Source organism: Ochotona curzoniae, unplaced genomic scaffold, assembly GCF_017591425.1.
Source record: "Ochotona curzoniae isolate NIBS_2020 unplaced genomic scaffold, NIBS_Ocur_1.0 contig_430, whole genome shotgun sequence".
NCBI classification, from domain to species: Eukaryota; Metazoa; Chordata; class Mammalia; order Lagomorpha; family Ochotonidae; genus Ochotona; species Ochotona curzoniae.
In genome coordinates this window covers 18,577,402-18,604,532 of record NW_024466219.1, presented here as the reverse complement: position 1 = coordinate 18,604,532, position 27,131 = coordinate 18,577,402, and the positions used below count along the sequence as shown (strand labels likewise).

Below are 27,131 nucleotides of genomic sequence, written 5' to 3'. Positions count from 1 at the left end.
GAAAGCAGTGGAAGACGGCCCAAGTGCTTGAGCACCTAGAACCCCAGGGAGGCCTGGCTGGGGTTCCAGGCTCGTGGTTTTGGTTTGACCCAGCTCTAGCACTGGGTACTGGGGAGTCCTTTGGGGGTGGGGTGAATCTCTGTCTTTGAAGGATTTTGATTGTTTTTAAAGGCTTATTTATTTAGTTTGGAAGGCAGAGTTACAGAGAGGGGGAGAGACAGAGATTTTCCACCCACAGGTTCGTTCTCTAGATGGCTACTACCACTGGAGGTGGGCTTTCTGAATCCAGGAGCTTCATCTGGGCCTCCCACATGGGTAGCAGGGGCCCAAGCACTTGAGCCATCTTCTGCTGCTTTTCCCAGGCACATTATCAGGGAGCTGGATATGAAGTACAGCAGGCAAGATACAAAACAACACCCATATGGGATGCTGAGGTTGCAGGCAGCAGCTTTACCCACTGTGCCACACTGCTGAAAATGTATTTGTCTGTTTGAAAGACAAAGTGACAGAGAGAGTCACACACACACACTCACACACACACACACACACACACACACACACACACAGAAAGAGAGAGAGAGAGGGAGAGAGAGAGAGAGTTGGGGGAGATTCAGAGAGAGACAAAGAGATTTCCTTTCTGCTGATTCATTCACCAAATGACTACAATGGCCAAGGTTGGGCCAGGTAGAAGCACAAGACTAGAATTCCCTTCAGATCTCCCATGGGGTGGCAGGGGTATAGCTCAGTGGTAGAGCATTTGACTGCAGATCAGATCTCCCATGGGGGTGATAGGGACTAGAAGCAGGGTAGCTGGCACTCCAGTCTTGGATGCTGATGTCTCAATTGGCACCTGAGCCCTCAGTGTCACAGTACTGCTCCCCTTGGCTCCCACTTCTCTCCCTCATCCTCTTTGTCACTCAGCCTTTCACATAAATAAATCACAGAAAAAAAGACCATAGCAGGGCAAGCTAATGGACAGTGAACGGGAAGAAAGAGGTGGGCAGTGGCAGCTGTCCTGTGAGCTGTAAACACCCAAAGCATTAGTGATTGCATTTTGGGACGCTCTGAAGCCCTAGGAAGTGCATATGTGGGTAATTCATTTATTTTGGATTGGCGTCTTGGGGTCAGTAACCTGCAGTTCCCCTTCTGTGTTCACTGTTGCTTGAGCTTTGTTGGCCGAGCATCAGGGTGCTTGTTGAGGCCATGTCTAGGACATGAGGCACAGGCCCTGTGTATGTACCCTGCCTCCTCCAGATTGAGCTATTCTAACACAGGAGAGCCGGGAGAATCACAGGGCTGCTTCTGGGCTCTGCTGGGTGGCACCAATGGAGAGCCGAGACCTGGGGTGTTGCAGAGTCCTACCCAGGAGAACCTGCAGGACAAGGAGGATCTCAGCTGAGCCTTGTTTCTACTGGGCAGTGATTCTGGAGCTCTTGGCACAATGTGATTGAAGCTGGGCACGGGGTTTGGGGTCAGGGTTAGTTAGTGAAGATATGGGGGAGCTGGGACCAGGTCATGTGATGCATGTGTGTAGGGTGATGAATAAAAGGAGTACATGCACTTATGCATGGGCACAGAGTCAAGGAACAGGCATCACGTGATCTTTGTGGTCATGGTCACCTCTGTCCTGCCATGGAGGCTTGTCTCACTCCAAGGACAGACATAGGTCAGGCTTATTGGGCACATGTGTGGCCTCTTGGGAACCTCCCCAGTTAGGCCAGCATCTCTCCCATTGGCAGGCATTACGGAGCCTGGCAAATACCTTCTTGTCCCAGCGTGCAGGAAGCCCTTGAAGGCTATCTGAAGTCTCCAAGGTGTTAGCTCCCTGAAGGCCTGGTTCACGGTGCTGACCACAGAGCCAGAGCAGGATCCGGGATACAGTGCTTGTGGAAAGAATGAACGCTGCTCGTCCAACCTGCCTCGGTTTACAGAGCAGAAACTCGAGCCATCATAGGAACCCCCGCTGACCTTGACCTCTTCTGTTGTCCCCTCTCCAATCCTCAGCAACTCCACTTTGTTCAGGCTGCCACAGTTAGATGAAATTAGACAGGAAGCTTCCTGACCCGGGTCTAGTAGAAGGTGGTAAATGAATGTGTGTTTTCCTCCTTCCTTCTCTTCACATTCATTTCAAGTTTCTCTTCCAGGCAGTTCTGTGTATTAAAATCATTTTCTTTTATTATCCTAAGTGTCTTTCCCAACTGTATTTACTATTCACATGCTGTGGGACAGGAGGGACAGGCACAAAGGATTGAATGAAAAGGCAACCTGTTAATAGCCTGGCTTGATGAGAGTCATCCTTCGAAGTGTGTTAATGAAGCCGGGGTAGCCCCAACAGAATGATCGCATCAGGCTGTCAGGGCACAAGGGGATTCTCTCCAGAATCTCCATCTAAGTTCCTGCCGCCTTCCTCGCTCACAGTGGCAGATGAAATGCTGCAAGTGTGACTCCAGGCTGCCGCACAATTACAACGGTCACCGAGTGGAGAACGTGGCTTCATCCTCGGGCCCCACACGCTGGTGGCAGTCACAGAACGGTGAGTGCCTGCCACCTACAGGGGCCAAAGCTGGTGGAGGTGCTACAGATTGGGTGTGGGTGGAGGGCGCCTGGGAGCCCCCTGTCTCTCTCTCAGGCATCTCTTTAGGCCACAAGGTGTGGGTGCTTGGCAAGCAGAGCCTTCTGCCTCTGTATTCAGAGCCTGCGGGATGCCATGGGTAGAAGTGTTTACAGGTTAAGGGGAGCTTGGAAGAGGGAGGGATGCTTTTGTTCCGCTCCACTCAGTCTCAATGGGTGGGCTTTGGGAAGGAATTGATCTTGGGAACAGAACTGCATCCAGTAGGTATTGAAGGTATCGGGATATGGTGGGAAGGAAGGAGAGGAAATTTGGCCTTGAGCAGAGAGAGTCCAGAACAGATAAACAGAAACATACTGACATGTAGCTCTCTTCTTAAGAGAGAGTTTGGATAAGCGCAGAGTGAGTCTTCCAGGCTGTGGCCTTAAGTTTCCATTTTCTGTCCTTCCAGATGTGAGCCCTGTCTCCCTGCAGCTGGACCTGGACAGCAGATTCCAGCTGCACGACATCATGATGGATTTTAAGGTAAGTTTCCTGAGAGGAGACCCTGGGTCATGTGGGCTTAGACACAGGGTGTGTCTTGCCTCCCCAGGTTGAGGGTGATGGTGCTGTGTGCTAGGTGATACTCGTAGCAAGACACTCTTAGTAAGCATACCTACGCCATGGCGACAGCTGAGGGAGTGTGGTGGCACCTCTAGGCTCCCTGTTGTGGCCCTGAGGTTGGCAGGGGGACCCTCCCTTCTCTGTATCTCCTATTCTCAACTTATGTAATCAACTCAGCTTTGTGGAGTGTTAGTTCCACCGGGCTGGTTGCTTATTGTACAATTGCTTCTTCTCAGTGTCCTCTGTTTTAATGACTTTGCACATGAGATAGAGTTTAACAGACAGCCCAGAACCGGCCCCATCCTCGTGAAAGATGCGCTGTGGAGCAGTTTTCCCAGCTGACCCTCATTCATTCGGTGCCTTCACTTCTCAGGTGTTTAGAGTTGGCTGTTAGCCTCCTGAGACACTCCTCCGAAGAGAGTATTTTAATTCACCTGTGAGATTATTGTTTGCTTTACAGAGAAGATTTGATTTGATTTGTGGTACAGAAATACTCCAATATTCAAGGATCAAATTTGGTTAGAAAGACGAGATGATCAGCAATGGTGATAGGGTTTCCAGGAGTTAAAAATGAACTTGGAAAAGAAAGCAATAGGACTACATTTCTGACATGACTGAGAAAGTTGGCTCGAAAAGCATTGCCCCAAGGAAAGGTCAAGAGTATTTTGAGAAATGACAGTCATTTGAATAAATGCCCAGTCTCTAAAGGTGACAACTTTGAAGGGCGATGTTCACCTGCATGCATGTGGCTAAGTATCTCATTGTTGTATTATCACACACCCACTCATTAGCCTGTCAAATCTCACCATACATGTATGAGGGGTCTTCTGACAGCTCATGGAAAGTGTGTTATACAAAAACTATGCGTGAATTTCAAAATTTGTTGGACCAAAATGAGCTTATCTTTAGTTTAATTTTCCACGAAACTTGCAGAATACTGTCTTATTGAATACTGATTGCATGTTAATGTTATGTGTTAAAGATTGAAATATGAATAAAACAAAATCATAGACCTTGAGCTGTTTTTGCCATAAGTAGGGAAGACAGACAAGGAACCCTTCAGAGCCTAGCGCTGGCAGGGTAAAGGGCAGATAGGAGGAGTATGTGCCAGGACCATGAAGTGGAGATGGCAAGAATGTGTATCACCGAGGAGGGGTGCGAGGGCAGCCAGGGGTGTGAGAGGGGTTTGAAGGGCGGGGTGCAGGGGGCTGCCACCTGGGAGCTAAGTTTACAGATGTGAATAGGATGGGGGAGCTGACTCAGGACTCACCATTCATCCAACGGATGTGCGCCAAGCACCTTCATGTGCTGGGTGCTGGGGTGCACTGCAAGCAAGACAGGCAAGGCATCTACAGTATATTGTACTGGTTCCCAACTGAGGACAGATTTGCCTTTCCATTTCCTAGGAGAGATCTGACATTTTCCAGAGACAGTTTTGGTTGTATCTTCTTGACCTATGGTGATTAAAAGGGACATTGCTTGTCATTGTACAATGCGCAGGACAGACCAATGGACTCAGAAGGACCCAAATCAAGGTGTTTGCCAGCTGAGAAATCCTGTTATGGTGACAGAAGAATAAAAAGCATGACACTACCTGGAAATCATGGGGTTGCTCCTGAAAAAGGGAGACAGGGGTGTGGATGAGGAGACAGTATGGTGGAGCAGAAAGATGCACAGTAAAGAGAGAGTGGCAGTGAGGTCTCCAGGGACCAGGGGTGTTTTGGCAGGTGAGAGCTCACCAGGAAGGTATTCTAGGCAGAAGGAGCGCAGGCAGCAGGACTCTGAGACATGCACCAAGGGTGGCATGGGACCTGCAGATAAAAGGTGAAGACAACCAGGGTCCAGGGAACACAGGGGTCTTTGCTCATGAGTAGGAGTTCAAGTTTTAATCAGGACTAATGGGGCAAAGGTTTTTTTGTGTTTTTTTTTTTTTTGTTTGTTTGTTTTTTAAAGCAGAGACATGACACAGCCTGCAGAATGTTTTGAAAAGAAAAGCGAGCTGTCTGTATGTGGTGGCAGGTGTATCCAAGGTCGGACTAGATATGGAGGACCCAGGTGGAGCCTGCTGAGCACAAGCTGGCTGCCATCACTATCACGATGGCATTTACAAAATTGTATTTATTTTCATTGTATTTGGAAGAGGATGGGGGAGAGGGAGAAGGAGATAGGTCAGACTATCTTCTATCTGCTGGTTTACTCCTAAATGCCCACAACAACCAGTGCTAGACCAAGCCAAATCCAGAGGCCCGGAGCTCCACCTGGGTATCCCCTGTAGGTAGGTGGCAGGGACCCAAGGATTTGAGTCACCGTCTTCTGGCTCCCAAGCTGTGCACTAGCAGAAAGCTGGATCAAAAGTACAGGAGCTTAAAACAAACAGACAAACAGTAGAGGAGCCTTGAGCAAGATATTCTAATATGAGATGCGGGCATCCCCGCAGGTGGCTTTAACCTCTGTGCCAAGCACCTGCCCCAAGGTGTAGAGCCATCTGAATTGGATGGAATCACTGAAGGAGGGGACTAAGACATCATGTCAAGACAAGGAGCTTGCATTTTATCTTTAGGTCTTTACAGATCCATTGAAGGGGCTCATGGTCTCATAACCATTCAGGAAGATCTCTCTTGTGCCATGGGGAAAGTGGCTGGGTCCAGTCGGAGACTGAGAGCAGCAATTAAGACCCTGCATGGGCCACCCGATCCTATGTTGGAGTGCCTGGGCTTAAGTTCTGGCTTTGTTCCTGATTCTGATTTCCTACCGATGTGCACTCTGGGAGGAGCAAGTGAGCAGTCAGGCACTTGAGTCCCTGCACCTACATGAAGGGCTCAGCCCGAGTTCCTGGTTCTCAGCTTCTGCTTTCAACCTGGACCAGCTCCAGCTATTGTAGGTATTTGAGGAGTGAATCAGGGAATGGAAGATCTCTCTGTTTGACTTTGTAGTAGAAATAAATGCATTTAAAAAGGGCTGGGGTGTTCAAGGCATTGACAGTTAAATGGATCAAGACCATGACCTGCCTGAACGATGGCCGTGGCAGAATGCAGGGCTAGGCGGGCTCACTGTGATTGGGTGTGTAAAGCACAGAAGCAAGGGCTTCTCCTGGCTGGCCCTGGCCCTGCTGATGGGCCGAACCAGTGGTCACTCCTTCTGGAATGCAGGTCTCCCCACTGTTACCTGCCTCCATTCCCCTGGGAGAATCTACTGTGGCCTGCAGGTTGTCAGGTTGCATGGACCCTGAAGCTGCTGATCCTGCCTGCCCCTGCTGGGTCTCCTCTCTCCCCTTCTGTTTCTCTCATGGGAGGTCTGTTCTAGGATCATGTGCCTGCCCTGCCTCCCTCTCTCCGGTCACTCAGGCTCCAGTCCCACTTGTGTCTCCGTAGGGGCCCATGCCTGCTGGCCTGCTGATTGAGCGCTCCTCTGACTTTGGCAAGACTTGGCGGGTGTACCAGTACCTGGCTGCCGACTGCACCTTGGCCTTCCCCCGTGTCCGCCAGGGCCAGCCTCAGAGCTGGCAGGATATTCGGTGCCAGCCCCTGCCCCAGAGGCCGAATGGGCATCTAAATGGGGGGAAGGTAAGTCAGGGATCTTTGAAAAGTACGCACATGGAACATTTCCAAGATCCCACTGCTCAGATGTTCATAGAGAGTTTGGAGAAGAGCTGAGAATGTCCTTGGTCAGTTCTCCTTGCTGACCCAATGGTGACCCTTCAAGACATGTGTTGCTCATGCCCCCTGCTGCCAAGGGGATAGCATTTGAGGGATGTCTCAAGGTCACTTGGTTATGCAACCTTGCCCTCTCCCACAGCCACCTCCAAAATGACCCTTAGCACATTTTTGTAGGGAAGTGGATTCTCCAAGATCAAGACCTTTGGGATAGCTACCAAGAGGCAAATCTGCAAATGACACGAATTGAATGTCATACTGGTAGGGCTGAAGACAAAAATGCTCTCTCCAGTTCACTCCATTCTTTCTAGCCCAGTCCTAGGCCTTGGAGGGAAAAATTCAGGTCTACAGAGATTTGGGTCACCTGGATTTGAACCCAGAACTGAAGATGAGAACCTGTCCCTAGAAGCACCCAGAGCATTTTTCCCCATTATTTTCTTAATTGCATTTCTGATTCCCCCACCCAGAGCTGCTGTCCCACTTCTCCTCCTGGCTGAGACACAGGGGCACCCAGAGCTGCCTTCTCCCTCCTCCTTGTCCTTCACGTCATCCTCCACAGTCTCCAACCTGAGCACAGGACATGTGTCCTAGGTTCGTGGAGGGTTGACATGCACACTCTATCTAAATGAGTAGTCCTTATTACACAGAAGAAGTAGAGTTGAAATTGGAGGTGTCCAGAGCGCTGTCATCACCTCCTTCCCACATGCCGAGTCATGCTCTCTCCTTCATCCTGGGTGACTTTAAAATGATTCTGTATCTTAGCCCTCTCATGCCAATTTCTGCTACCTGCATTGTTGATCCAGACAAATCAGGAAAGACATAGGTATTTAGGTTTTCAACCAGAGAGAAGAGGGTTGGACACACACACACACACACACACAAGGCCATCTTCTAGCTCCCCCAGGCTGCAGGTGGGAGGGAGGCCATGGAGTCTGAGCTGGTGGGCCATCACAGCAAAAGGCAGCTTCCTCTGGGCCGGGGACGCACCCACTCCTTCTTCTTCAGTTCTCCTACCCAACTTTCTCTAGGTCCAGCTCAACCTGATGGAGTTAGCATCTGCCATTCCAGCTACTCAAAGTAAAAAAATTCAAGGTCAGTGTGGCTCCCCTTGTTGCCTGTGGGACTACAGGGGGGAGCAAAAAATGTTAGCATCTGGGCCCAACTTGTAATTCCCCAGGAGTCTTGCTCCTCACCCTGCTGACCTCATGGGGTGCTGTGTGTTATGGGGTCATGTCATGGGGAGGTTGAGGGTCTCCTGGTTCAGCATTCAGAAGACAGCGAAAAGGAGTTGGAAGACCAGCCTCTTCTGACCCATCGTCCCCCAGAACAGCTCTATTTGCTGTTGTTTCTTCATTTTTACTTTACTTTCCCAACCCCTTTTCCCTGCTTGTCATTGACTCCCCTCAGAACTAGGTGACATCACCAACCTGAGAGTCAACTTCACCCAGCTGGCCCCTGTGCCCCAGCGGGGCTACCACCCTCCCAGTGCTTACTTCGCCGTGTCCCAGCTGCGGCTGCAGGGCAGTTGCTTCTGTCATGGCCATGCTGACCGCTGCACCCCCAGGCCTGGAGCCCCTGCTGGCCCCTCCACTGCTGTGCAGGTGACAACCTGGAGTGTGATGGGCTGAGCGGGAGGGGGCAGGGCTGGGGCAGTTGAGGGACGTTCTCGGGGCTCCTGTAAAGCACACAGGGCACAGCAAGGTGTACAGCGTTGGGGCAGCCACAATGAAGAATCTGAGTACTCTCTTAGCGTCAGTGCTACAGTACCCCTGGAAGTCGGCTTTACAGTTTGGGATGTGCCTTAACTTTTTAGTAGGAGAGCTCAGGCAGGCAGAATTTCTCAACCTTGGCTACATATTGTAGTTATAATATGCACATTATTATTCAAATATGTAAATACATAAGTTACAACCTATGCTTTCATTGAGAACTACCAAAAAAATTACCCAGACCACCACCCTAAGATGCTCCGATGTTATCATTGGCAACAACACTGCAGAAGTCCCTAGGGATCCTCGTCCCACCTAGCAGTGAGATGGGGGCAGAGTAAGCCAGCAGTGCTTAGGATAGAGGCTGAGTCCAAATCAGACCGGCAGAGTCCCATCTGGGAAGCATGGGAGCTGTTCAATAAGCTGCTTGGGGTATTTCCCCGGGAAACCCAGCATGAGATCTGAGAGGAGAGCCCAGGGACCCTGGGACAGAGAAGCAGAGTGTCGTGTCATCTGCCCTGCCTGGCTTCCCTCTCCTGTCATCAGACGGCAGTGTGCGATTTGTCGGAAATCACATCCAATAGCCTGGGAGAGGAAAACAGACAAGAGGAGTGTCCCTCCACTCTGTTCTTGCCAGATCTGGATCAGCTCCTGCTCTGAGCTGCAGAGGAGCCAGAGGGAGGCCGGCCCAGGGAGTGCTGAGGGCTTGTGAAATGGTGACAAGAGCCCAAGGCTGGCCCAAGAGGGTCGCAAGGCAGGATGGATGTGGATGAAGGAGACAGCTCAGCCTGGTGCCTCACAGAGAAGGCTTCATGGGGGATCACCAGTGCCTGGGGCCTGGACCCCCGAGAATCACATCAAATTGGACCTGCGTATTTTAATTCCACTGCTCAAGTGCAGACAGGGTTGTGATCTGTGCCTCAGGAAGGAGTCCCCATATTGGCTGGGGCTATTGCTGGTCAACGGAGAGAAGGGAATTCTAAGCTGAAGGAAAAACAGCTGGGGAAAGGAGGGGCCTGTGCTGGCCATTCACGGGAGACAAGGATGGAGCAAACACAGGATGCATCCTCTAATGCCAGGTGGGCGGGGTTAGGTCTAACTTGGAGGGCAGTTAGCACACAATAGCTCTTTTCTTTTTATGCTTTCATGAGTCCAGTAGCAATTTACCATCGGCGTTCCATCTGCCCAGTCACAGAGGGCTGGCATGTAGCTCTCCACTGAGCCGCCAGCTCCAACAATCATGGATCAGCAACAAGGACATCCCAGTGCTGTTCAGATGTTGTCTCGCCCTGGGTGACATCGGGGTGTCCAAGCGCTGGGGAGAACAGCAGGTGCACTCATCCATACCTGTGCGCGCTCTCTCTCTCTCTGTCTGTCTCTCTCTCTCTTTCACATACACACACACACACAGGCAAGGATAGGCCACTGGTCCTCAGGACAGGGTTCAGCCACCAGCCCTATCAGGGCACTATGCATGTCCTGAGGACTGGGTGGCAGGGGCAGAGAGGACAAGGACAGGGCCATCCAAGGTGTTCCCCTTGGCGAATTATTCCTGCTGACAGAGGCTTGTTCTCCCTCAGGTCCACGATGTGTGCGTTTGCCAGCACAACACTGCTGGCCCCAACTGCGAGCGCTGCGCACCCTTCTACAACAACCGGCCCTGGAGGCCCGCCGAGGGCCAGCACGCCCATGAATGCCAACGTAAGAACCTGGCCCCCCTCCTCCCTAGCAGGCAGAAGCTGGGTTGGGAGCTGGCCCTGCAAGGCCCCCGGGCCTCCTGCAGGAACTGGCAGGGATCTGTATTGTAATATTTAGTCTAAGCTAAAGTTTGCTTGCACCGGAGGCTCACCTGGCTCTGTGGTGATGGAGGGGCCATTTGAGTGGCATCTCCCCAGTGTTTCCACAGCCCCTCTCAGCCAAGCCTAGGGGCACCAAGGCTTGGGCCCCTTTCATAAGGTCCCTCCACAGCCTTACCCTGCTTAGAACCTACCTGGTTTCCTGCTTCTGAGGGAGCCCTGGAGCCAAGATCTCTGCCTATGAGAGTGAAGGAAGCAGGGACTCCGCTGGCCTAGAGAGAGCAGAGGACCAAAGGGAAGTCTCTGGGGTGGGGGAAGGCTTGGGCATGCTCCATTCCCAGGGCTCGCTCACCCAGCATGGCTGATCACCCTGGGAGCCAGGAGGCCTGTGTTCTTACTCTACTCTGCTCTCTTCCTGGTTGCATAGCCTTTAGGAAGTTAGGGAAGGAGGCCTCCCTAGGCTTCGATTTCCCCATCTCACCTCTCTGAGCTGCGCTGCAGAGCCATGGAGCCTCCAGTTGGTGGAGCGAGCTCTGTCGATGACAATTATGGTTCTGGCAATGGTGCTGGTCTCATGTCACCACCCTCCCGGGGGGCGGATTCTCCTTTCCCAGGGTGTGACTGCAACGGGCACTCCGAGACCTGTCACTTTGACCCTGCTGTGTTCGCCGCCAGTCAGGGCACACACGGAGGTGTGTGTGACAACTGTCGGGACCACACGGAGGGCAGGAACTGTGAGCGGTGTCAGCTGCACTACTTTCGGAACCGGCGTCCGGGTGCTCCCATCCAGGAGAGCTGTATCCGTGAGTTAGGGCCCTGGGGACCCAGGAGTCATCCATCCACCTTGCCCACCTGCCCTGGCCATGTCCTGGGGACACAAGCCTTCAGGGAGCATGGAGGCTCACTTGTGGGTCAGGACATGTATAGCTTGTTTAGACAAGTCAGTTGACCTTTCTGAACCAGTGAGCAGTCAGTCAGTTAACAGTCCTTACTTTGACCATAGAAGAGAGAGAAAAAAACAAACATCACATACACTGCCTGCTCTCAGGGAGTGCAAACTCTGGTTGGTAACAATGTGGACACCCATGAATGCCAGGATGAGGTATTTTTCTATGAGCCTCTCCGAGAAGTTGGCGGCAAGTGTGGACTTTGAAAAAACGATATATAGATTTCCAGTGATTTTTGCATCTGAGAAAACTTATTTACAAATTCCATTTTTCCACGAACTTTTTGGAGTATCCATGTATATTATTTCTACTGTGCTAGGACGTGGTTTACTGCTTATTTTTTCTACTTTCCTATGAACCTAGCACAATGTTTGCAAATTATTGTTTTACAGACTGTCTGTGTAGTTGTTCATTTGAGAGACAGAGAGCAAACCCCCATCCACTACTAGTTCTCTTCCAACATGTCCTGTTGCTGAGTCAGGAGCTGGGCACTCAATCCACTCTGCCTCATGGGTGGCAGGATGACAGTTCCTGGATGCGTGAGTTATCAGGGAGCTGGAGTTAGAAACCGGAACCTGGCACTGACCCCAGGCCCTCTGGTATGGGATGTGGACATCCCAACTGACATTCAGAACCAGCAAGGCCTCACATTGGCCGGTTCTGGCTGCTGAAGGGCCGCCTGTCAGTCAACTCACAAATGGAAAGAAATGGAACAGAATGCCCAGAGGTGGCTTCACATTTCCACAAGGCCAGTCATGGAGGGGAGGGCGAATGAGACGGGAGCAGTCGGTCCGGCAGCCTCATCAGGGGAGTGATGAGAGGCCAGGAGATGAGTGTGGGAGAGGGGACCACTTCCTGTTAGCGTTACTGCGTGTTGAAAGAAGACAGACACACTTGGCTCTGACCTGCTGCTGGCATGTATTGGTAGGGTGATCTCTTATATTTGGTTTTACATTTATTTGTTTTTATTTGAAAGGCGGATTTTACAGAGAGAGAAAAGGAGAGATAGAAAGGGTCTTATACCCATGGGTTGACTACCCAAATGACCACAAAAGCAGAGCTGAGCCTCCCACACAGGTGCAGGGTCCCAAGGCTTTGGGCCGTCCTCTGCTGTCTTCCCGTGCCACAAGCAGGGAACTGGGTGGGAAGCTGGATTGGCGGCCAGGACTGAGCCATAGGGGATGCTAGTGCTTGCAGGTAGAGGATTAGTCAGTTGAGTGGCTAATTATCTCAAGTTCTTTAACATCCCTGAGCCTCAGTGCCCTGGTCTGTACGTGGGTATGAGCAGTCCCCACCTTGCAGGGTGATCTTGAGGACTAAGAGGTGTCAAGTGACAGTGCCCAGCCCAGTGCAAGCAGGTGACCTTGGCCCTGAACAGGTGCCAGGGAATGTCCCACCTTCTCCAACTTAGCCTCTAGTATTTCTCCCATTTTACACATGAAGGGACAAAGGTGTAGTGTGGCTGAGGAACTTCACCAGGTTAAGCTGTGACCAAAAGCCCAAGACAGAATGAGGTTTTGAACCGGATTGACTGGCTGTTCTCACTGCTCTTGTTTCCCAGCCTGCGAGTGCGATCCAGATGGGGCTGTGCCAGGAGCCCCTTGCGACCCAGCCACCGGGCAGTGTGTGTGCAAGGAGCATGTGCAGGGAGAGCGCTGTGACTTGTGCAAGCCGGGCTTCACCGGGCTCACGCACACCAACCCGCAGGGCTGCCACCGTGAGTCGGGGACCCGACCTGGTCAGGGCGTGCGGCCAGTGGAGGCGTTTACTAATCCCTCAGCTCTAATTCCCAACGTGCGTTGTATGGTGGGGACTTGCCAGCTATTGCCCCTTCTGTCCTGTATTTTCCCCAGCTCTAGGTGCTGTGCCCCTTGCTTCCAGCAGATGGCAGCACAGGCCGGGGTTGGAAGGTGGGACTGAGTCAACCTGAGCGAGCGGGTCCGGCGGGCGGCCAAGCTGCCAGCTGGCCAGAGGTCACAGCCGGCCGGACTGTCGGACTGTCGTGCAGGGAGCCGTCCTGCCCCATGCTGCTCCTGCTGCGGGCCAGGACTCACTGGCCCCTCTTCCCACCCTTTCCGTGCGTCCCGCAGGCTGTGACTGTAGCATCCTGGGAGCCCGGCAGGACATGCCCTGCGACGAGGAGAGCGGGCGCTGTCTGTGTCTGCCCAACGTAGTTGGCCCCAAGTGTGACCAGTGTGCCCCCAACCACTGGAAGCTGGCCAGCGGCCGTGGCTGCGAACCGTGTGCATGCGACCCGCGTTACTCCCTCAGCCAGCAATGCAACCAGGTGCGGGAGAGGGGTCCCATCCTGGAGGACCAGGGCCTGGGGGGGAGGCCCATGTGTCTCTTGCCATTGGCCACTGCCCCAATTGCCACGCCTTGCTCAGGGCCTCGCTGGACCTGGACTTGGACATTTGCTGTTGGGGAACGGCAGCCTGTGAGCCCAGAGCCTACACGCCGGGGCTCTGGAACACAGCCCCTAAGCCCCTAACTCCTGGGGCTGGGGTGGGCAAGGCGGAGCCCAGGTAGCAGAAACCCCTGATGGCGCCATCTGTCCCCCAGTTCACAGGCCAGTGCCCCTGCCGGGAAGGGTTCGACGGCCTGACGTGTAGCGCTGCGGCCATTCGCCAGTGTCCGGATGGCACCTACGGAGACGCGGTGACCGGATGCCGAGGTGCGCTGGTGGTATCGTGGAGGGTGGCAGGGCAGCAAGTGCCAACACCTATGGCCTAGGGGCCAAGGAGGGGGAACTCCACTCCTTGTACACAGGACACCTGTCCTGGTCCCACCCTCCCCCCATGGAGTGTTTTTCAGGAACAGTAACAGGGATGGGGATTGGGGAGGGTGCTCGCTTTGGGGGCGTCAGCGTATGGTGGCCCCAAGAACACAGGTCTGTGGATCTCAGCTCCATCTCTGCTTCACTTGTCCTGAAGGAGGCAGATGGGGCTGGGCCAGGGGCCTCAGCCTGGAGCTCCGCGGGCCTCCTGGAGGTGGGAAAGGGAGGTTGGACGTAGGCGTGTGACCCAGGATTTGGTGGCCGCTGGGTGCTCTTTTCCCAGTTTGTGGAGCAGAGCGAGTCTCAGGTCAGACCAACTGACCCGTCATTTCCTCTCCCCGCCCGGCCCCCAGCCTGTGACTGTGATTTCCGGGGAACCGAAGGCCGAGGCTGTGACAGAGTGTCCGGCCGCTGCCTGTGCCGCCCCGGCCTGACAGGACGTCGCTGCGACCAGTGCCAGCGTGGCTACTGTGACCGCCACCCGGTGTGTGTGGCCTGCCACCCTTGCTTCCACACCTACGATGCCAACCTCCAGGAGCAGGCCCTGCGCCTGGGCAGCCTCCACAACGCCACTGCCAGCCTGGGGTCCAGGCCAGGCCTGGAGGACCAGGGCCTGGCCTCTCGGCTCTTGGATGCCAAGAGCAGGATGGAGCAGATCCAGGCAGTGCTGGGCGGTGCCCTAGTCTCAGAGCACGACGTGTCACAGGTGGCCAATGGCATCTTCTCCATCAGGTAGCCGAGTGTGTAGAAACCTCAGCATTACGTGGCTTCCCATCAGGGACATCCGGTCCTGCCCAGGCTGGTGCAGCCCACTGTCTTCTATGGGGGCATTTCCTGGGTGTCTTTGGTTCTGGTGTGGCAGGTGGCATGACTTCATTTTTTGCACAAGGGGACGAGGTGGTGTGACAGAGCCACGCACGCGGCCAGCAGGGCTGGGACTTGGAGCACAGGCCCGGAGCCCATGCTTCAGGCTCAGTCAGCTCTGCATTAGTCACCTTGGGGCATTGGCGGGCGGGGGGCGGGGTGCTAGAAATAGCTGCTCACTTGCCTTCCCAGTGGAAGCCCTCCCGCAAGCTCCACATCTTCTTTCTGAAGTTTCTTGCTTGCATTTCCCACGCCCTGGCTTTCTGATGGTGCATGGGGTGGGGGAGTAGCAGGCGGGGTGGGAGAGTAGCAGGCGGGGTGGGGGAGTAGCAGGCGGGGTGGGGGGGCAGGGAACATCCAGACGTGCAGTGGGCTGCAGAGCAATGGAAATGGAAGCCCTGGTACCCCTGGATGTGCTGGCTGTGTCTAGGCACGGGTACCAGAGCAGGGGTTGGTGCTCATTCACCCACTTACTCATGCATGCATTCATCCATCCACTGCTCATGATTTTAAAGCATTTCTCATGAGCCAAGTGTTGTAGAAGGCGGCGGGTGTATGCACGTGGATGTGACATTCACAGGGCAGGGACCAGGGGATGCTCTGTGTCAACACTGTCCCGGAACATGGCCTGTGTCATAAGAGAGGCAGAGCTCCCACAGAGGGGGTGAGCCAGGCGGGCTTCACAGAAGAGGTGCCGACTGACCCCAGACCCGGTGTTGGTAAAGCCATGCTCAGGCATTCGGTGGGTTGGGGATACGGGCGCGGAGGGGCATCTCACACAAGAACAACCTGTGCTGAGCCCAGCCTGGAGAGGGCCACCATGAGCTTGTGTCTGCCGGAGCTGCATGGGGCCCAGGGACAGCCCAATGGCCTGGCTGGGGAGCGGACCCTCTCCCTCAGCCGGCAGAGACAGTGGCCGTGTTAGCGGGTCTGGAGCTCAGTGGGTGTCTGTGGGCTGCAGGGGGGAGATTCGCGAGCCACAGCTGTGCAGGCAGCCTGCAGCAAGGAGAGGAGAAGGGGCTGTGCCCAGGAGCAGGGAGACAGCCAAGGAAGCAGTAGGAAGAGAAACACCGTAGGGAGACTGGATGTGAGGGAGGGGATGCCGGGTCACAGGCTCACCTTCAGGTGGTAGAGGTGGTCATGCTGGGACCTGCAGCGGCAACCTCTGCACCACTGTCCCCTCCCTGGCCTTGTGGGTTCTCCATCCTGCCGCCTTGGCCCAAGGCCTTTGCTTTTCCTGACCCTGCTGGTTCTGGTGAGGTCTGGGACAGTGACAGTTCCCCTCCCATGACAGGCAGAGTCTTCAGGGTGTGCAGCTGGACCTGCCGCTGACTGAGGAGCTGCTGTCTTTCCCGGGAGACTTGGAAAGCCTGGACAGGAGCTTCCAGCACCTCCTTGTCCTGTATCAGAACAGGAGGGAGCAATTTGAAAAACCAGCTAGCACGGATCCTTCAGGTGAGACGAGTGGGGCGCAGACAGCACCACATTGTGGACCTAGGGGGACGGGGTGGGGCTGTGAGCCACCCACTCTCCCAGGCCCCTGCAGCCAGGTGCAGGGCCAGCCCCATTCTCTCCTCCTGCAGGAGGCTTCCACGTGCTGACTGAAGCTTATAAGCGTTCGGCCCAGGCTGCCCAGCGGGTGTCCGACAGTTCCAGCTTGTTGAGTCAACTCAGAGAAAACCGGAGAGAGGCTGAGAGACTGGAGTGGCAGGCAGGGAGTGGAGGGGCTGCCAGCAGCCCCCAGCTTGAGGCCCTGCGCCTGCAGGTGGCCGCCTTGCCTGACCTGACACCCACCATCAACAAGGTGACTTGACATGCTGCTCTGCCTCAGCTTGGCACACACTGGTCACTGCCATTCGGTCCGCATCAGAGCGAAGCTGACCCAGAGAGAACCTACCCCACTCCCCATCTAGCTTGACCCTTGTGCCCCTCACCCGGTGCTCAGTGGTTGCCAAGGAAACAAGTTGCTGGTGCCCAGTTGTCATGGTGATATCTGGGTGTGAGTTTCCCGAGTGTTTGCTGAGGAGCTTCTCGATAACCCCTTGTTTCTCCCCAGCTCTGTGGTGGCTCCAGACAGACGGCCTGCACCCCAGGAGCATGCCCCGGCGAGCTGTGCCCTCGCGACAACAGCACAGCCTGTGGCTCCCACTGCACAGGTGCCCTCCCCAGGGCGGGCGGGGCCTTGCGGACGGCAGGGCAGGTGGCCGAACAGCTGCGACGCTTCAACGCCCAGCTCCAGCAGACCAGGCAGATGGTAGGTGAGGCAGAGGAGGGCAGGCATGGCCGGGGCAAGGCACAGAGCCTAGAGCCCCTGGGAGGTGGAGAGTGCTCTGTTCCAGAGCCAGCGGGTTAAACCCCAGGGACTGCAGGTGACTTGCACAAGACCCCACAACATGTGCGAGAGAGAGCGAGCTTGGAGCCAATGGTTGGGCTTTATAAAAACCCAACATCCATGTCATTTCTCTTGGGCCAAGCCAGGTTGTTTGTGAGTGTTCCGGGTCTTAGGTCGGAGGATGAGCCACAGGCACTTTGCGAGCTGCCTCTGCCCCTCCTGACCGGGACTGGGGCCGTGTTCATCAACAGATAAGGGCAGCGGAGGAGGCCGCCTCGCAGGTGCAGTCCGACGTGCAGCGCCTGGAAACCCAGGTGAGCAGCAGCCGCTCCCAGATGGAGGAAGGTCTCAGCCGCACCCGGCTCCTCATCCAGCAGGTCCGGGACTTCCTCGCAGGTGAGCCTGGGCCCTGGTTCTGCGTGCCCCCAGTCCCATGTCATCAGCTACCCGCCTCCTCCCCTCATCTCCACACCTGTCAGTATCCTGAGCCAGGCCCCCATTACAGGACAACAGCAAGGCCTTGGACTTCTCCCCCAACTCCTCTCCTATCCCCTGTGATCCATTCACATCCTTTAAAAGGACAGGTATTGGCTTACATCTCCACCTTGCTTCATGTCCTCCAATGGCTTCCCCTTATTCTTGGACAAACAAGCAATCTGCCGTGACCTCTGCTTGCCTCCTGGCTGAGACCCTGTGCACCTGTCCCCACCGACCACCCTTGGATACATAAACGCCTTGCTTGGGATGTGGGATGTGGGATGTGGGATGTGCGTGTGCTGTTTCTCTGCACGGGATGCTCTTTTCAGAGCTGACGCTCCTAGGGTCGCAGGCCTGGGTTTATGTGCCAGTCGCCCCAAGAGATCCATCTTGACCAGCCCTGCCTGTGATCCACCCTCTCCCCATGGCATACCCCTCCAGTGCCTTCACTTCATCACGCATGATTCTGAACTCTGTGGGTGTAGATGCTCTGTCTGTCCTGCTAGTCCAATTCTGAGTGGGCAGGGCTGGTGCGTGTCTGTCTGACTTACAGCTGTGTCACCAGCGCCTAGCACAGGGCCAGGCCCTAGGAGAGAGTCTGACGTGGGTGGATGGGATAGACGAACCAGATCCCTTCCTCGCTGGCCTGGGGAGTGAGAGCGAGCCCTGAAATGGCAGGGTCCTCACGCAGGCCTCAGTGCCCGCTGTGACTTCAGGCACACTGCTTTCCTCTTTGCTTCGTCCTTCACTGGCAGATGGAGACGCTAGTATTTCACAAGTTTATTCCGAGGATCCATTAACTGATATAAAATGTGTTTTGAAAAAATGAAAGGTGCCTCCGGAATGTGAGTTGATATTATTAGATTCCTGGTCCCTGCCAGGGAATTTGCTTGGCAGGGAGCCCAGTTAATATGAGCTAGGGCTTGGTGTGACGGCAGTAGCTCCTCTTGCTACTATTACAGTGTTTTGCACAACTAGGGCATGGCTCCCTTCTGAGTGCAGATGGCAGGTCGGAGTGAGACATGAGGATCCATGGAGGTCTCATGATGTGCTTGAGGCCGCGAGGCCCGGCGAATGTCACTGAGAACACGGGGGGATGGCAAAGCTGTGGGGTTCAGATTCAAAGAGAGGAACCATGTCACTGAGTCAAGCCCAGTGAGACTGAATGGGTGCTCATCCTGCATTGACCTTGGCTAGGGCCCTCAAAGCGGGGTGTGTGTGTGTGTGTGTGTGTGTGTGTGTGTGTGTGTGTGTGTGTGTGTAGGGGAAGGTGTGCTTAGGGCTTTTGCCCTCTGGTAGAGCCCAGGCTCATGTGAACAGGCAGGAAGGCAGCAGCCAGCTACCTTCTGCCCTCTCAGCTAGACTGGCTCTCAGTGCAAGTCCTGGGATGAGTTCAAGGGCAGAGAGATGGAGCATTGCCTGAGAGGAGTCCGGGATAACTCACAGTTGCTGTGGTGGTGGGCTCGGCTCTTTGGAGTGGTATTAATGCTGGCAGCTGCTGGCTGCTGTGCCCAGTGTGGGAGTGGGAGGAACCCATTCACAGAGCAGGCCTGGTCCCGCCCAGTTCTTCCGGTGGAGCCTGCGTGATGAAGAATGAAGGCTGATGAAGTTCTTGCCAAGTACCAGGCATGGCTCTGAGTGCTTGCATGTGTTACGTTTAAAATCCTGACCACAGGAGCCAAACACTGCTGTTAATTCTACTTCCCTTATAAGTAATGTAGGCGCAGAGAAGTTAGGCAGCCTTTCTGAAGGTACCAGCTCAGAGATGGCATACTGCTCAGGTTCAGTGGGCTCCCTCTGTTGTCCACACCACCCGTCGGTGCGTGGACACACACACACACACACACACACACACACACACACACACACACACACACACGGTCTCCTTTGCTAGTCTGCTTCTTCTCTCTGGATGGCCTCGCCTGACCTGCCCAATTCCTGCTCATCCTCTAAGTATTGTTCAGACATCAGGAAGCCCCCTACACCTCTCCTGCTTGGGTGGGCTGCTGAGTCAGTGGCCTTCTTAGCATCTCTGGCAGGATTAGGTCTCCTGTTGATCCGCCTGCGTCTCCACGTCATGCTCCATTGGGGCAGGAACCAGGTCTAGGTGGGCTCACAGTCTCCACTGCTCATACACTGTGGTCCAGAGCAGTAAGCATCTGCCAAGCCCACCCTGGGACCCAGAAGGCCACAAGACTGGAGTGGGACATCTGAGGGGTGCAGAATCAAGGAGAGCCGGAGCTGGAGGGGAAGTGCTCATTTGGTTGGAGGAGCCTTCTGGGGGAGCCCTTTCTCAGCCCCCTGGGAGAGTGGGTCTGTGGTTCACATAACAGAGGGGTGTCCTTGTAGAAGCTAGCGGACCAGGAAAGCTACATGGTTAAACTCAGCTAGGCTGCCCCAGGAACACGGCTGCAAACTGACACAGCTTCGGCCTTCCTGGTGGTGTGGGGTGCTGCTGCAGCCTGCTGGGGCCACAGGGGAGGTCAGGCCCCAGGAGAAGCCTCTGGGTGGCAGCCCCGTCCTCTTCCCCCCAGTCCCAGCCAAACCTGCCAGCAGCACAGAGGGAGGAGAGGAGGAGCTGCAGTCTCCCCACTGTTGGCCTTACTTTCCAGCCAAGGGTTGGTGCGTGCAAACCTTTGCTTATTGATTGTTTTGCATTGCACCTTCAAGATGGGATCGTCCTGCCCATTTTCCAGATCAGGAAACTGCACTCAAATATTTGCCTCAGGTTGCTTGCATTGGTAAAGGGTGGATGGACTGGAGCCCTTTTGATCATTCATTCACTCTCCAGACACCCAGGGCCTCCAAGTTCTAGGTGCTGTGAGAGGGTCTGAGAACACAGCTATGGACAAAAACCAGTCCTAGTCTTCCCAGAACTTCTTTTTTTAAAGATTTATTTATTTTTATTGGAAAGACAGATATACAGAGAGAAGGAGAGACAGAGAGGAAGATCTTCTGTCTGATGGTTCACTCCCCAGGTGACCACAGTGGCTGGTGCTGAGCCAATCCAAAGCCAGGAGCCAGGAGCTCTTGCGGGTCTCCTATGTGGGTGCAGGGTCACAAGAATTTGGGCTGTCCTCACCTGCTTTCCCAGGCCACAAGCAGGGAGCAGGCCACCGGAATTAGAACTGGCAACCATATGGGATCCTGGCTTGTGCAAGGCGAGGACTTTAACCACTATACTATCGCTCCGGGCCCTTCCCAGAACTTATATGAACAAGGTCAAACAGGTGGGCTCAGTGTTGGGCAGACAGGTGGTGCTAGATGCTGGGGAGGGAGGTCGAGAGGTGAGGAGGAGGCCTATGCTGGACTCTCCAGAAAGGGACATCTGGGCCAAGACTTCCTGTTCCTTCTCTGCATTTGTGAGGACAGGCTCTCCAGGACGGCAGGAAGAAAGGGTCTCCTGGCCAGCTCCCACTGCCCTCCCTGACTGTGGGTTGGGGCTGTGTGCACTGCAGGCATTGTTCAGTAGCAGCTGCCTGGCACCAACTCCTCTTCCAGCCCCAGCTTCCTGTGGTGGCAGCAGTTAGCTGACACAGCTGTGCCAGCCCTCCTCCCTGCAGCAGGGAGTGTGGGACAGTCCTCCAGCAGCACTCCTGGGAAGTACGGGGCAGATGGGCAGGCGCTGGCACTGGGGTTCTGAGGAAGCCACAGCTTGGGGGGTCCCAGCAGCACCTTCCGTCGTTGTGGCTGAAGGGCCTGCAGAAGTCCCCAGTTTTGGGGGAGGTAGGTGGGTTCCTGCATTCTGATGGACACACTTCTCTTACAGATCCCGACAACGACGCAGCCAGCATCCAGGAGATGAGCGAGGCTGTGCTGAGCATGTGGCTGCCCGCAGACTCGGCCACCGTGCTGCAGAAGATGCGTGAGATCCAGGCCATTGTGACCAGGCTTCCCAACGTGGATCTGGTGCTGTCCCAGACCAAGCAGGACATTGAGCGGGCCCGCAGGCTGCAGGCTGAGGCTGAGCAGGCCAGGTGCAGCCTTGGACCCTGACTTTCTACCTGGCCTGGGGATGGGCTGCTGTGTGATTCCCCCAACCCTTTACAGAGGGCTGGGAAGAGGCAGGGGTGGGGGCGGGTTGAGGGCCACACAGTCCTATTTCAAGCCCTTTGTGCCCCTATGTGCCTGCCACTCACAGCTGCGTCAAGGAACACCCTGGTATGGCATCCACACTCATCTCCACCTTGGGTTCTTATTCTCCTGGCGACTGGCCTTGGTGGGGAAGGACCTTGTCTTAAATGGAGATAACAGTTAAATATGTGTATATTCTGCTGCTGTCTCATGCTGTCTGCCTCCTTGCCCCAGGAGCCAAGCCCATGCCGTGGAGGGGCAGGTGGAGGACGTGGTCGGACACCTGCGACAGGGCACCGCGGGGCTACAGGAAGCACAGGTCACCATGCAAGGCACTGGCCGCTCCCTCCGGCTCATCCAGGAGAGGGTTGCTGAGGTGAGGACTGGGGGCCCCTTCCGGCATCAGCATTTAGTGATGGACAGGGAGACTCAAGTACAAGACATGGAAGATGCCAGGAAGCGACCTGGATGGGAATTGGACTGGAGGTCGAGAGAAGGAGGGTGGCCCACCTAGGGCTTGGCCTCGTGGCTGGGGTGCAGGAGGCAGGGATGGCTCGGAGCTGCAGCAGGTTGAGGCCAGCTGAGCTGCAGGAAGAGGAGGTCGGGATGTCAGTAGCCAGGTAAGGGTTCCACAGGGAAGGCAACCGTTGCAACATCCCCACTGGAGAAATTTTCATCGCCTAAAGAGCTGGAGTAAAAGTGGAGCCCCAGCCTGTGAGACCCTCTGCATCAACTCCTGCTCTGCTTTCTCTTTCCCCAGGTTCAGCAGGTCTTGGGACCGGCAGAAGTGCTAGTGACAGGCATGACAGGCCAACTGGGTGACTTCCAGGCGCGGATACAGAAACTTCGGCTCCAGGCCCAGCAGCAGCGGGCACAGGCAACCCGGGCTCAGCAGCTCGCAGTGGGAGCCAGCCAGCAGGCACTGAGTGCCCAAGAGGTACACGGAGGGCCAAGTGAGCCTGGTGATGCCACCTGGGGAGATGGGTCTGGTCAAGAAGGGCTTGGCCCTTTATAAGACTGTGCATGGACTGGTGCCATCAGCTGATCTAAACAGCAGGACCTGGCCAGGCATTTGAGCTGTATCTGAGTGGCTGGCTCACTGTTGTGGCCAGTCTTCTTTCACAGGCGAGGGAGTGATACGTCCTCAAGCCCAGAGCTCATCTGCACAACAGGCTTGACACACAATCCGGAGCTTGCCTCCTGCCTCCCAGGCCTGACAGGCAACTCTTGGCTTAGCTTCTCTTTAAGAGAACAAGATCAGAGAAATTCTGAGAGCCATTCTCCGTATCTCAGGTATACCAGCTGCTCCGCAGCCCAGGGTCAGGAGCATTGGCATGTGTAGTTCAGGGCCAATGACCTAATGACTAAGTGTACTATTAGGTGGTAGCTGGCCATTAACAAGCAGTTGTGGGCCTGGCATGGGACTGGGAATGTGAGGGTGGGAGAGGGGTGGGAAGCAGTGGAGACAGAGAAGGGAAGCACAGGGTGTGGCTTGTGGCTTAGACACCTCGAAGACACTGGGGAGTAACAGATGGCGCCTGAACTGTGTGTGGAGTGGGTGACGTCAGGCTCTCCAGCCCTTTGGAACTCTGGCTGATGATGATGGCAACACTGAGACCATGCTATGCCTTTCAGGGATTTGCGCAACTCCAGCAGAAATACACAGAGTTGAAGGGTCGTTTGGGTCAGAGTTCCATGCTGGGTGAGCAGGGCAACCGGATCCTGAGTGTCAAGACAGAGGCGGAGGAGCTGTTTGAAGAGACTGTGGAGATGATGGACAGAATGAGAGGTGAGGTCTAGGGGCATAGCCTGCTGGGCAAAGGGTCAGTGGCCACCTGTGGCATCTGAGGCCTCCTTTGGTGAAAGCTTTTTGTGCCAAGGGTGTGAGAGCAAAGGGTTCCTCCCGGCACCTGGGAGGCACAGCCTGCCCTCGGGAAGCGTTCCACCCAGATGATGTCCTCTGGCCCTCTTGCCCACTGGATGCATGAAGGTGGTCCGTGTTGGGGCTGGAATGACAGGTGGCTTCAGGGAGATGTGCTGGGTGAGATAAAGGTGCAGGGCTAGGCATGCAGCCGGAAGTAGAGTAAAGGACCAAGATCGGGCATGTGGAAGAGGGGAGAGAGGTAGCCAGGGACTCACATGGTTCCTGCACGTGGCTGGGCTCTCCTGCGAGGGAGGATACAGAGGCAGAGTGGCCCTGGGAGCAGCAGGAAGCTGCCCTCCTGTCTCTGAACATGGCAGAGACCCAGTGAGTGTCCTTGGGCAGTTCCAGTTCTCCTCAGTAAAAAGAAGCAAGGATTTCCAGCAGTGTCCACCTCCATGATCAGGGCACGGGCCTGGGGTGTCCGCCAGGTACCACCATCAGAGGCACATTGGCAGAGGAAACTCCTTGGTTAGCTGAGTGAATGTCATCACTGAGACAGCCAGGTGGCTGGATCGGTGATGGGTAAGACAGGAAACTGCAGCCACCCCCAGCCGATGGGCCAGATCAGAGGGGTAGACCTGCAGGAAGGTGGCAGTGGCTGGGTTGACATTGCCCACATCTTGCCCTCAGTGGGTGGAAAAGGAATTTGCTCAATAAGTGTGTGGACAATGGACAGGTAGTATATTGGGCAGCAGAACCACTCTGCTCAGGCTGTAGCCAAAGTCTCAAAGAATGGGCTGAAGCTAATAGAAGGAAAAAAGCAAACCTCCCACTCCGCCTTGTTTGATTAGCCCTCAAATACAGCTCAGGGGAGGCCTGGCCTCTTAGAGGCTAAGGATGGCAGGAACACCAATGAGGAAGTGACAAGCAAACACCAGTTGCTGCTCTCCCAGAAGGTCCAGGAGTTTGAGGAGCTGCAAGTGTGCTCCATGGTGAATGTGTCGCTGCTGCCACAAGAGCTGGTGCACACACAGGAGCTAAAATAAGGAGGTGACATAGAAGCTCTCAAGCCACTGGTGTGGTACACATCCACCGACAGGAAGGTCAGGATGTTAGCCTGAGAGGAAGCTTTCCCCTGCCTGCAGTGCGACAGTTACCTGCAGGACACTAGGGAGGGTTGTGCGTGAGGTGGGGGAGCTCTGGGTTTTGGGGTCCTGGGAATGGAACGGCAGCTGTTTCACAACCCTGTGAACAGAAGTGTTTGATCAGCCTGTGGGTCCATGTGGCTGCCTGCTGGCTGAAGAACAGCCCAGTAACAACCCAGTGCCAGATATGCTAGGAAGAATTGTGTCCACATGGGGGCTACTCCACCTTCAGATGGGAAGCCCACAAAGCTGTAGCCACCAGGGGGGAGGGGGAACCTGGGGCAGAAAAAGGGAGGGACACACGAATGATACCAGATGGGGAGCAGACAGAATGCCCCAAGGGCTGGATTGCTGTATGGGGACATGGCAGGTGTATTTCCGTGCTGCCCAGGGACACAGGCCTGAGACAGCTGGGTGGATGGAAACATGACTTTTCTCTTTTCTTTTAATGACCAGAGGTGCATGAAGGCAGTCTGTGTTCCCACCTTGTTCCTGGGAGTGCTCACCCCAAGACTGAGTGTAGGAGAGGGGACTCCTGCTAGAGCAGGGGCAGGCTGAACTGCAACACTGCAGAACCCACCTGTCACCTGGAGGTGGTGTGCAGAAGAAAGGACTGCATCTTTCTGCAGTGGCATTTGGGGCAGGGAGAGTGGGCATGGATTCAGGTCACCCAGCCACCAGCTTTTTTGCTTGCTAAGGAACTTGCATGATGGGCCTTGGTGGCTTGGCAACTGTCTGGGTCCCATAGCAGTGGATTGCTTATGGCTCCTGTATCAGCTGGGACCACTGAAATAGCCAGAGCAGAGGAGAGGGGCAGGGACATTGGGTGACTGGGGGTGCCCCTGGGCTAACGCCTGCCTTCTGAGTTCTTCTAAGACTGGTGTAGGAGGTAGCCTGGGGCAGCAGAGGAGAAGGCAGAGAGGGACAACTTTGGGTACCTCCCCACCCACTTCTCCTTTGCGGTTCTGTTCAGACATGGAGTCGGAGCTGCTGCGGGGCAACCAGGCCATTGTGCTGCGCTCAGCGGACCTGGCAGGGCTGGAGAAACGCGTGGAGCAGATCCGGGACCACATCAGTGAGCGTGTGCTCTATTATGCCACCTGCAAGTGAGGCCTGCCCTTCTGTCCGCCTCCCTGGCCTTCTGCCCCTCTCCATTCCACCTCCCACCACCACCACGTGGCTCCTGGGGAGCAGCAGGCTGGGATGATTTCTGGCTCCTGGAACCGCCCGGAGCAGAGCCTAGACCTCCGTTGGTGTGTGGCTGTTTGGTGACCTTGGGCTACAGCTGAGCCTGAGCTGGCGGGACCCCCATGTTGGCAAGATGTACTTGCTGCTGTGACCATGACCTGGGAATTTTCAAGTCCAGAGGGGCTGGGCAGGGCAGAGTCGTTACCCTCTGATCTGTTGTGGCTGAATCCTGGACACACACACAACTTGTAAAAAAAAAAATGATGTGTAAGTGAAGACCCAATAAAAATCCTTGGACAGGAGCTTGAGGCTCAGAGAGGGAAAATGGCTGTCTCCTGGCTCTGTTTGTCTCTGACTTCTGTCTGAGTTCCTGGACACTCTTCTGCTTGAGCCCATTGGGCACCTGCTCTGCTCAGTCCAGCTAGCCTGGAGCCCAATGGAGGGGGAACTGGACCCTCCCCAACCGGGACCTGTGGGATCCCATTCTGGGACGATTACAGGTACCATTCTCATCTTTGAACAGCAGCCCAGCTTTTGAGTGACAGATGAGGAAGCTAAAGCCTAAAGAAGAGACATGATGGGTTCCCAAGTCACACAGGCCGCAAAGGCAGGACTAAAGTGATGTCTGCCTGGGGCCCTCCAAGGAAAGATTGTATAGGAATGCACATGTGTGTGTGGTGTGTGTGTGTATGCATGCATGCACGTGCTAACCATATCCTGGTGGTGCAAAGCATCTTCTCTATATTAACTCGGGCTCATGATCTCCTGATGTTGGTGGTGCTGCCTGGCCCCTAGAGGAAGTGAGGAAACTGAGGCCTGAGCAACTTGTTAGCTGGGCTGTAGCTGAGTCACTTACGTGTCACAGAGATGCTAGGTTGGCCAAGGCTGTGGCTCAGACTTGTCTTCTAACATGGTCTTTAAGAGAAGGGATGTTGGAGCCCAGGCTTCCTGCCACCTAGTGGTGGTGGCGAGCATGTCACACATGTCACCACCAGGTGCGTGGCACACTGCGGGCGCCTCATGCAGATCGGCTTCCACTGTTGATTCCTGTCCTGTGTCAAGCTGCCCACGCACTTTCCACGTGACACACTCAGAAGTTCCTGAGCTGCCTCAGACTTTGAAAGAAGCAAGCAG

General features: G+C 55.0%; 1 protein-coding gene across 1 annotated transcript in view; it reads left to right on the top strand.

Annotated features, from left to right (window-relative positions):
- LAMB3 (laminin subunit beta 3) overlaps nt 1–26,233 on the top strand; it is a 35,529-nt gene extending 9,296 nt beyond the window's left edge. Inside the window, exons 3-22 of the mRNA XM_040985287.1 lie at nt 2,419–2,533; nt 3,021–3,094; nt 6,544–6,735; nt 7,854–7,917; nt 8,233–8,426; nt 10,115–10,235; nt 10,945–11,133; nt 12,839–12,994; nt 13,368–13,564; nt 13,840–13,951; nt 14,407–14,785; nt 16,212–16,372; nt 16,501–16,721; nt 16,974–17,171; nt 17,501–17,645; nt 21,496–21,703; nt 22,035–22,176; nt 22,561–22,737; nt 23,436–23,589; nt 25,783–26,233. Coding sequence (XP_040841221.1) covers nt 2,419–2,533; nt 3,021–3,094; nt 6,544–6,735; nt 7,854–7,917; nt 8,233–8,426; nt 10,115–10,235; nt 10,945–11,133; nt 12,839–12,994; nt 13,368–13,564; nt 13,840–13,951; nt 14,407–14,785; nt 16,212–16,372; nt 16,501–16,721; nt 16,974–17,171; nt 17,501–17,645; nt 21,496–21,703; nt 22,035–22,176; nt 22,561–22,737; nt 23,436–23,589; nt 25,783–25,919 — 3,336 coding nt within the window. The 3' untranslated portion in view covers nt 25,920–26,233. The remainder of the gene's footprint in view (nt 1–2,418; nt 2,534–3,020; nt 3,095–6,543; nt 6,736–7,853; nt 7,918–8,232; nt 8,427–10,114; nt 10,236–10,944; nt 11,134–12,838; nt 12,995–13,367; nt 13,565–13,839; nt 13,952–14,406; nt 14,786–16,211; nt 16,373–16,500; nt 16,722–16,973; nt 17,172–17,500; nt 17,646–21,495; nt 21,704–22,034; nt 22,177–22,560; nt 22,738–23,435; nt 23,590–25,782) is intronic.
- The last annotated feature ends 898 nt before the right edge of the window (nt 26,234–27,131 follow it).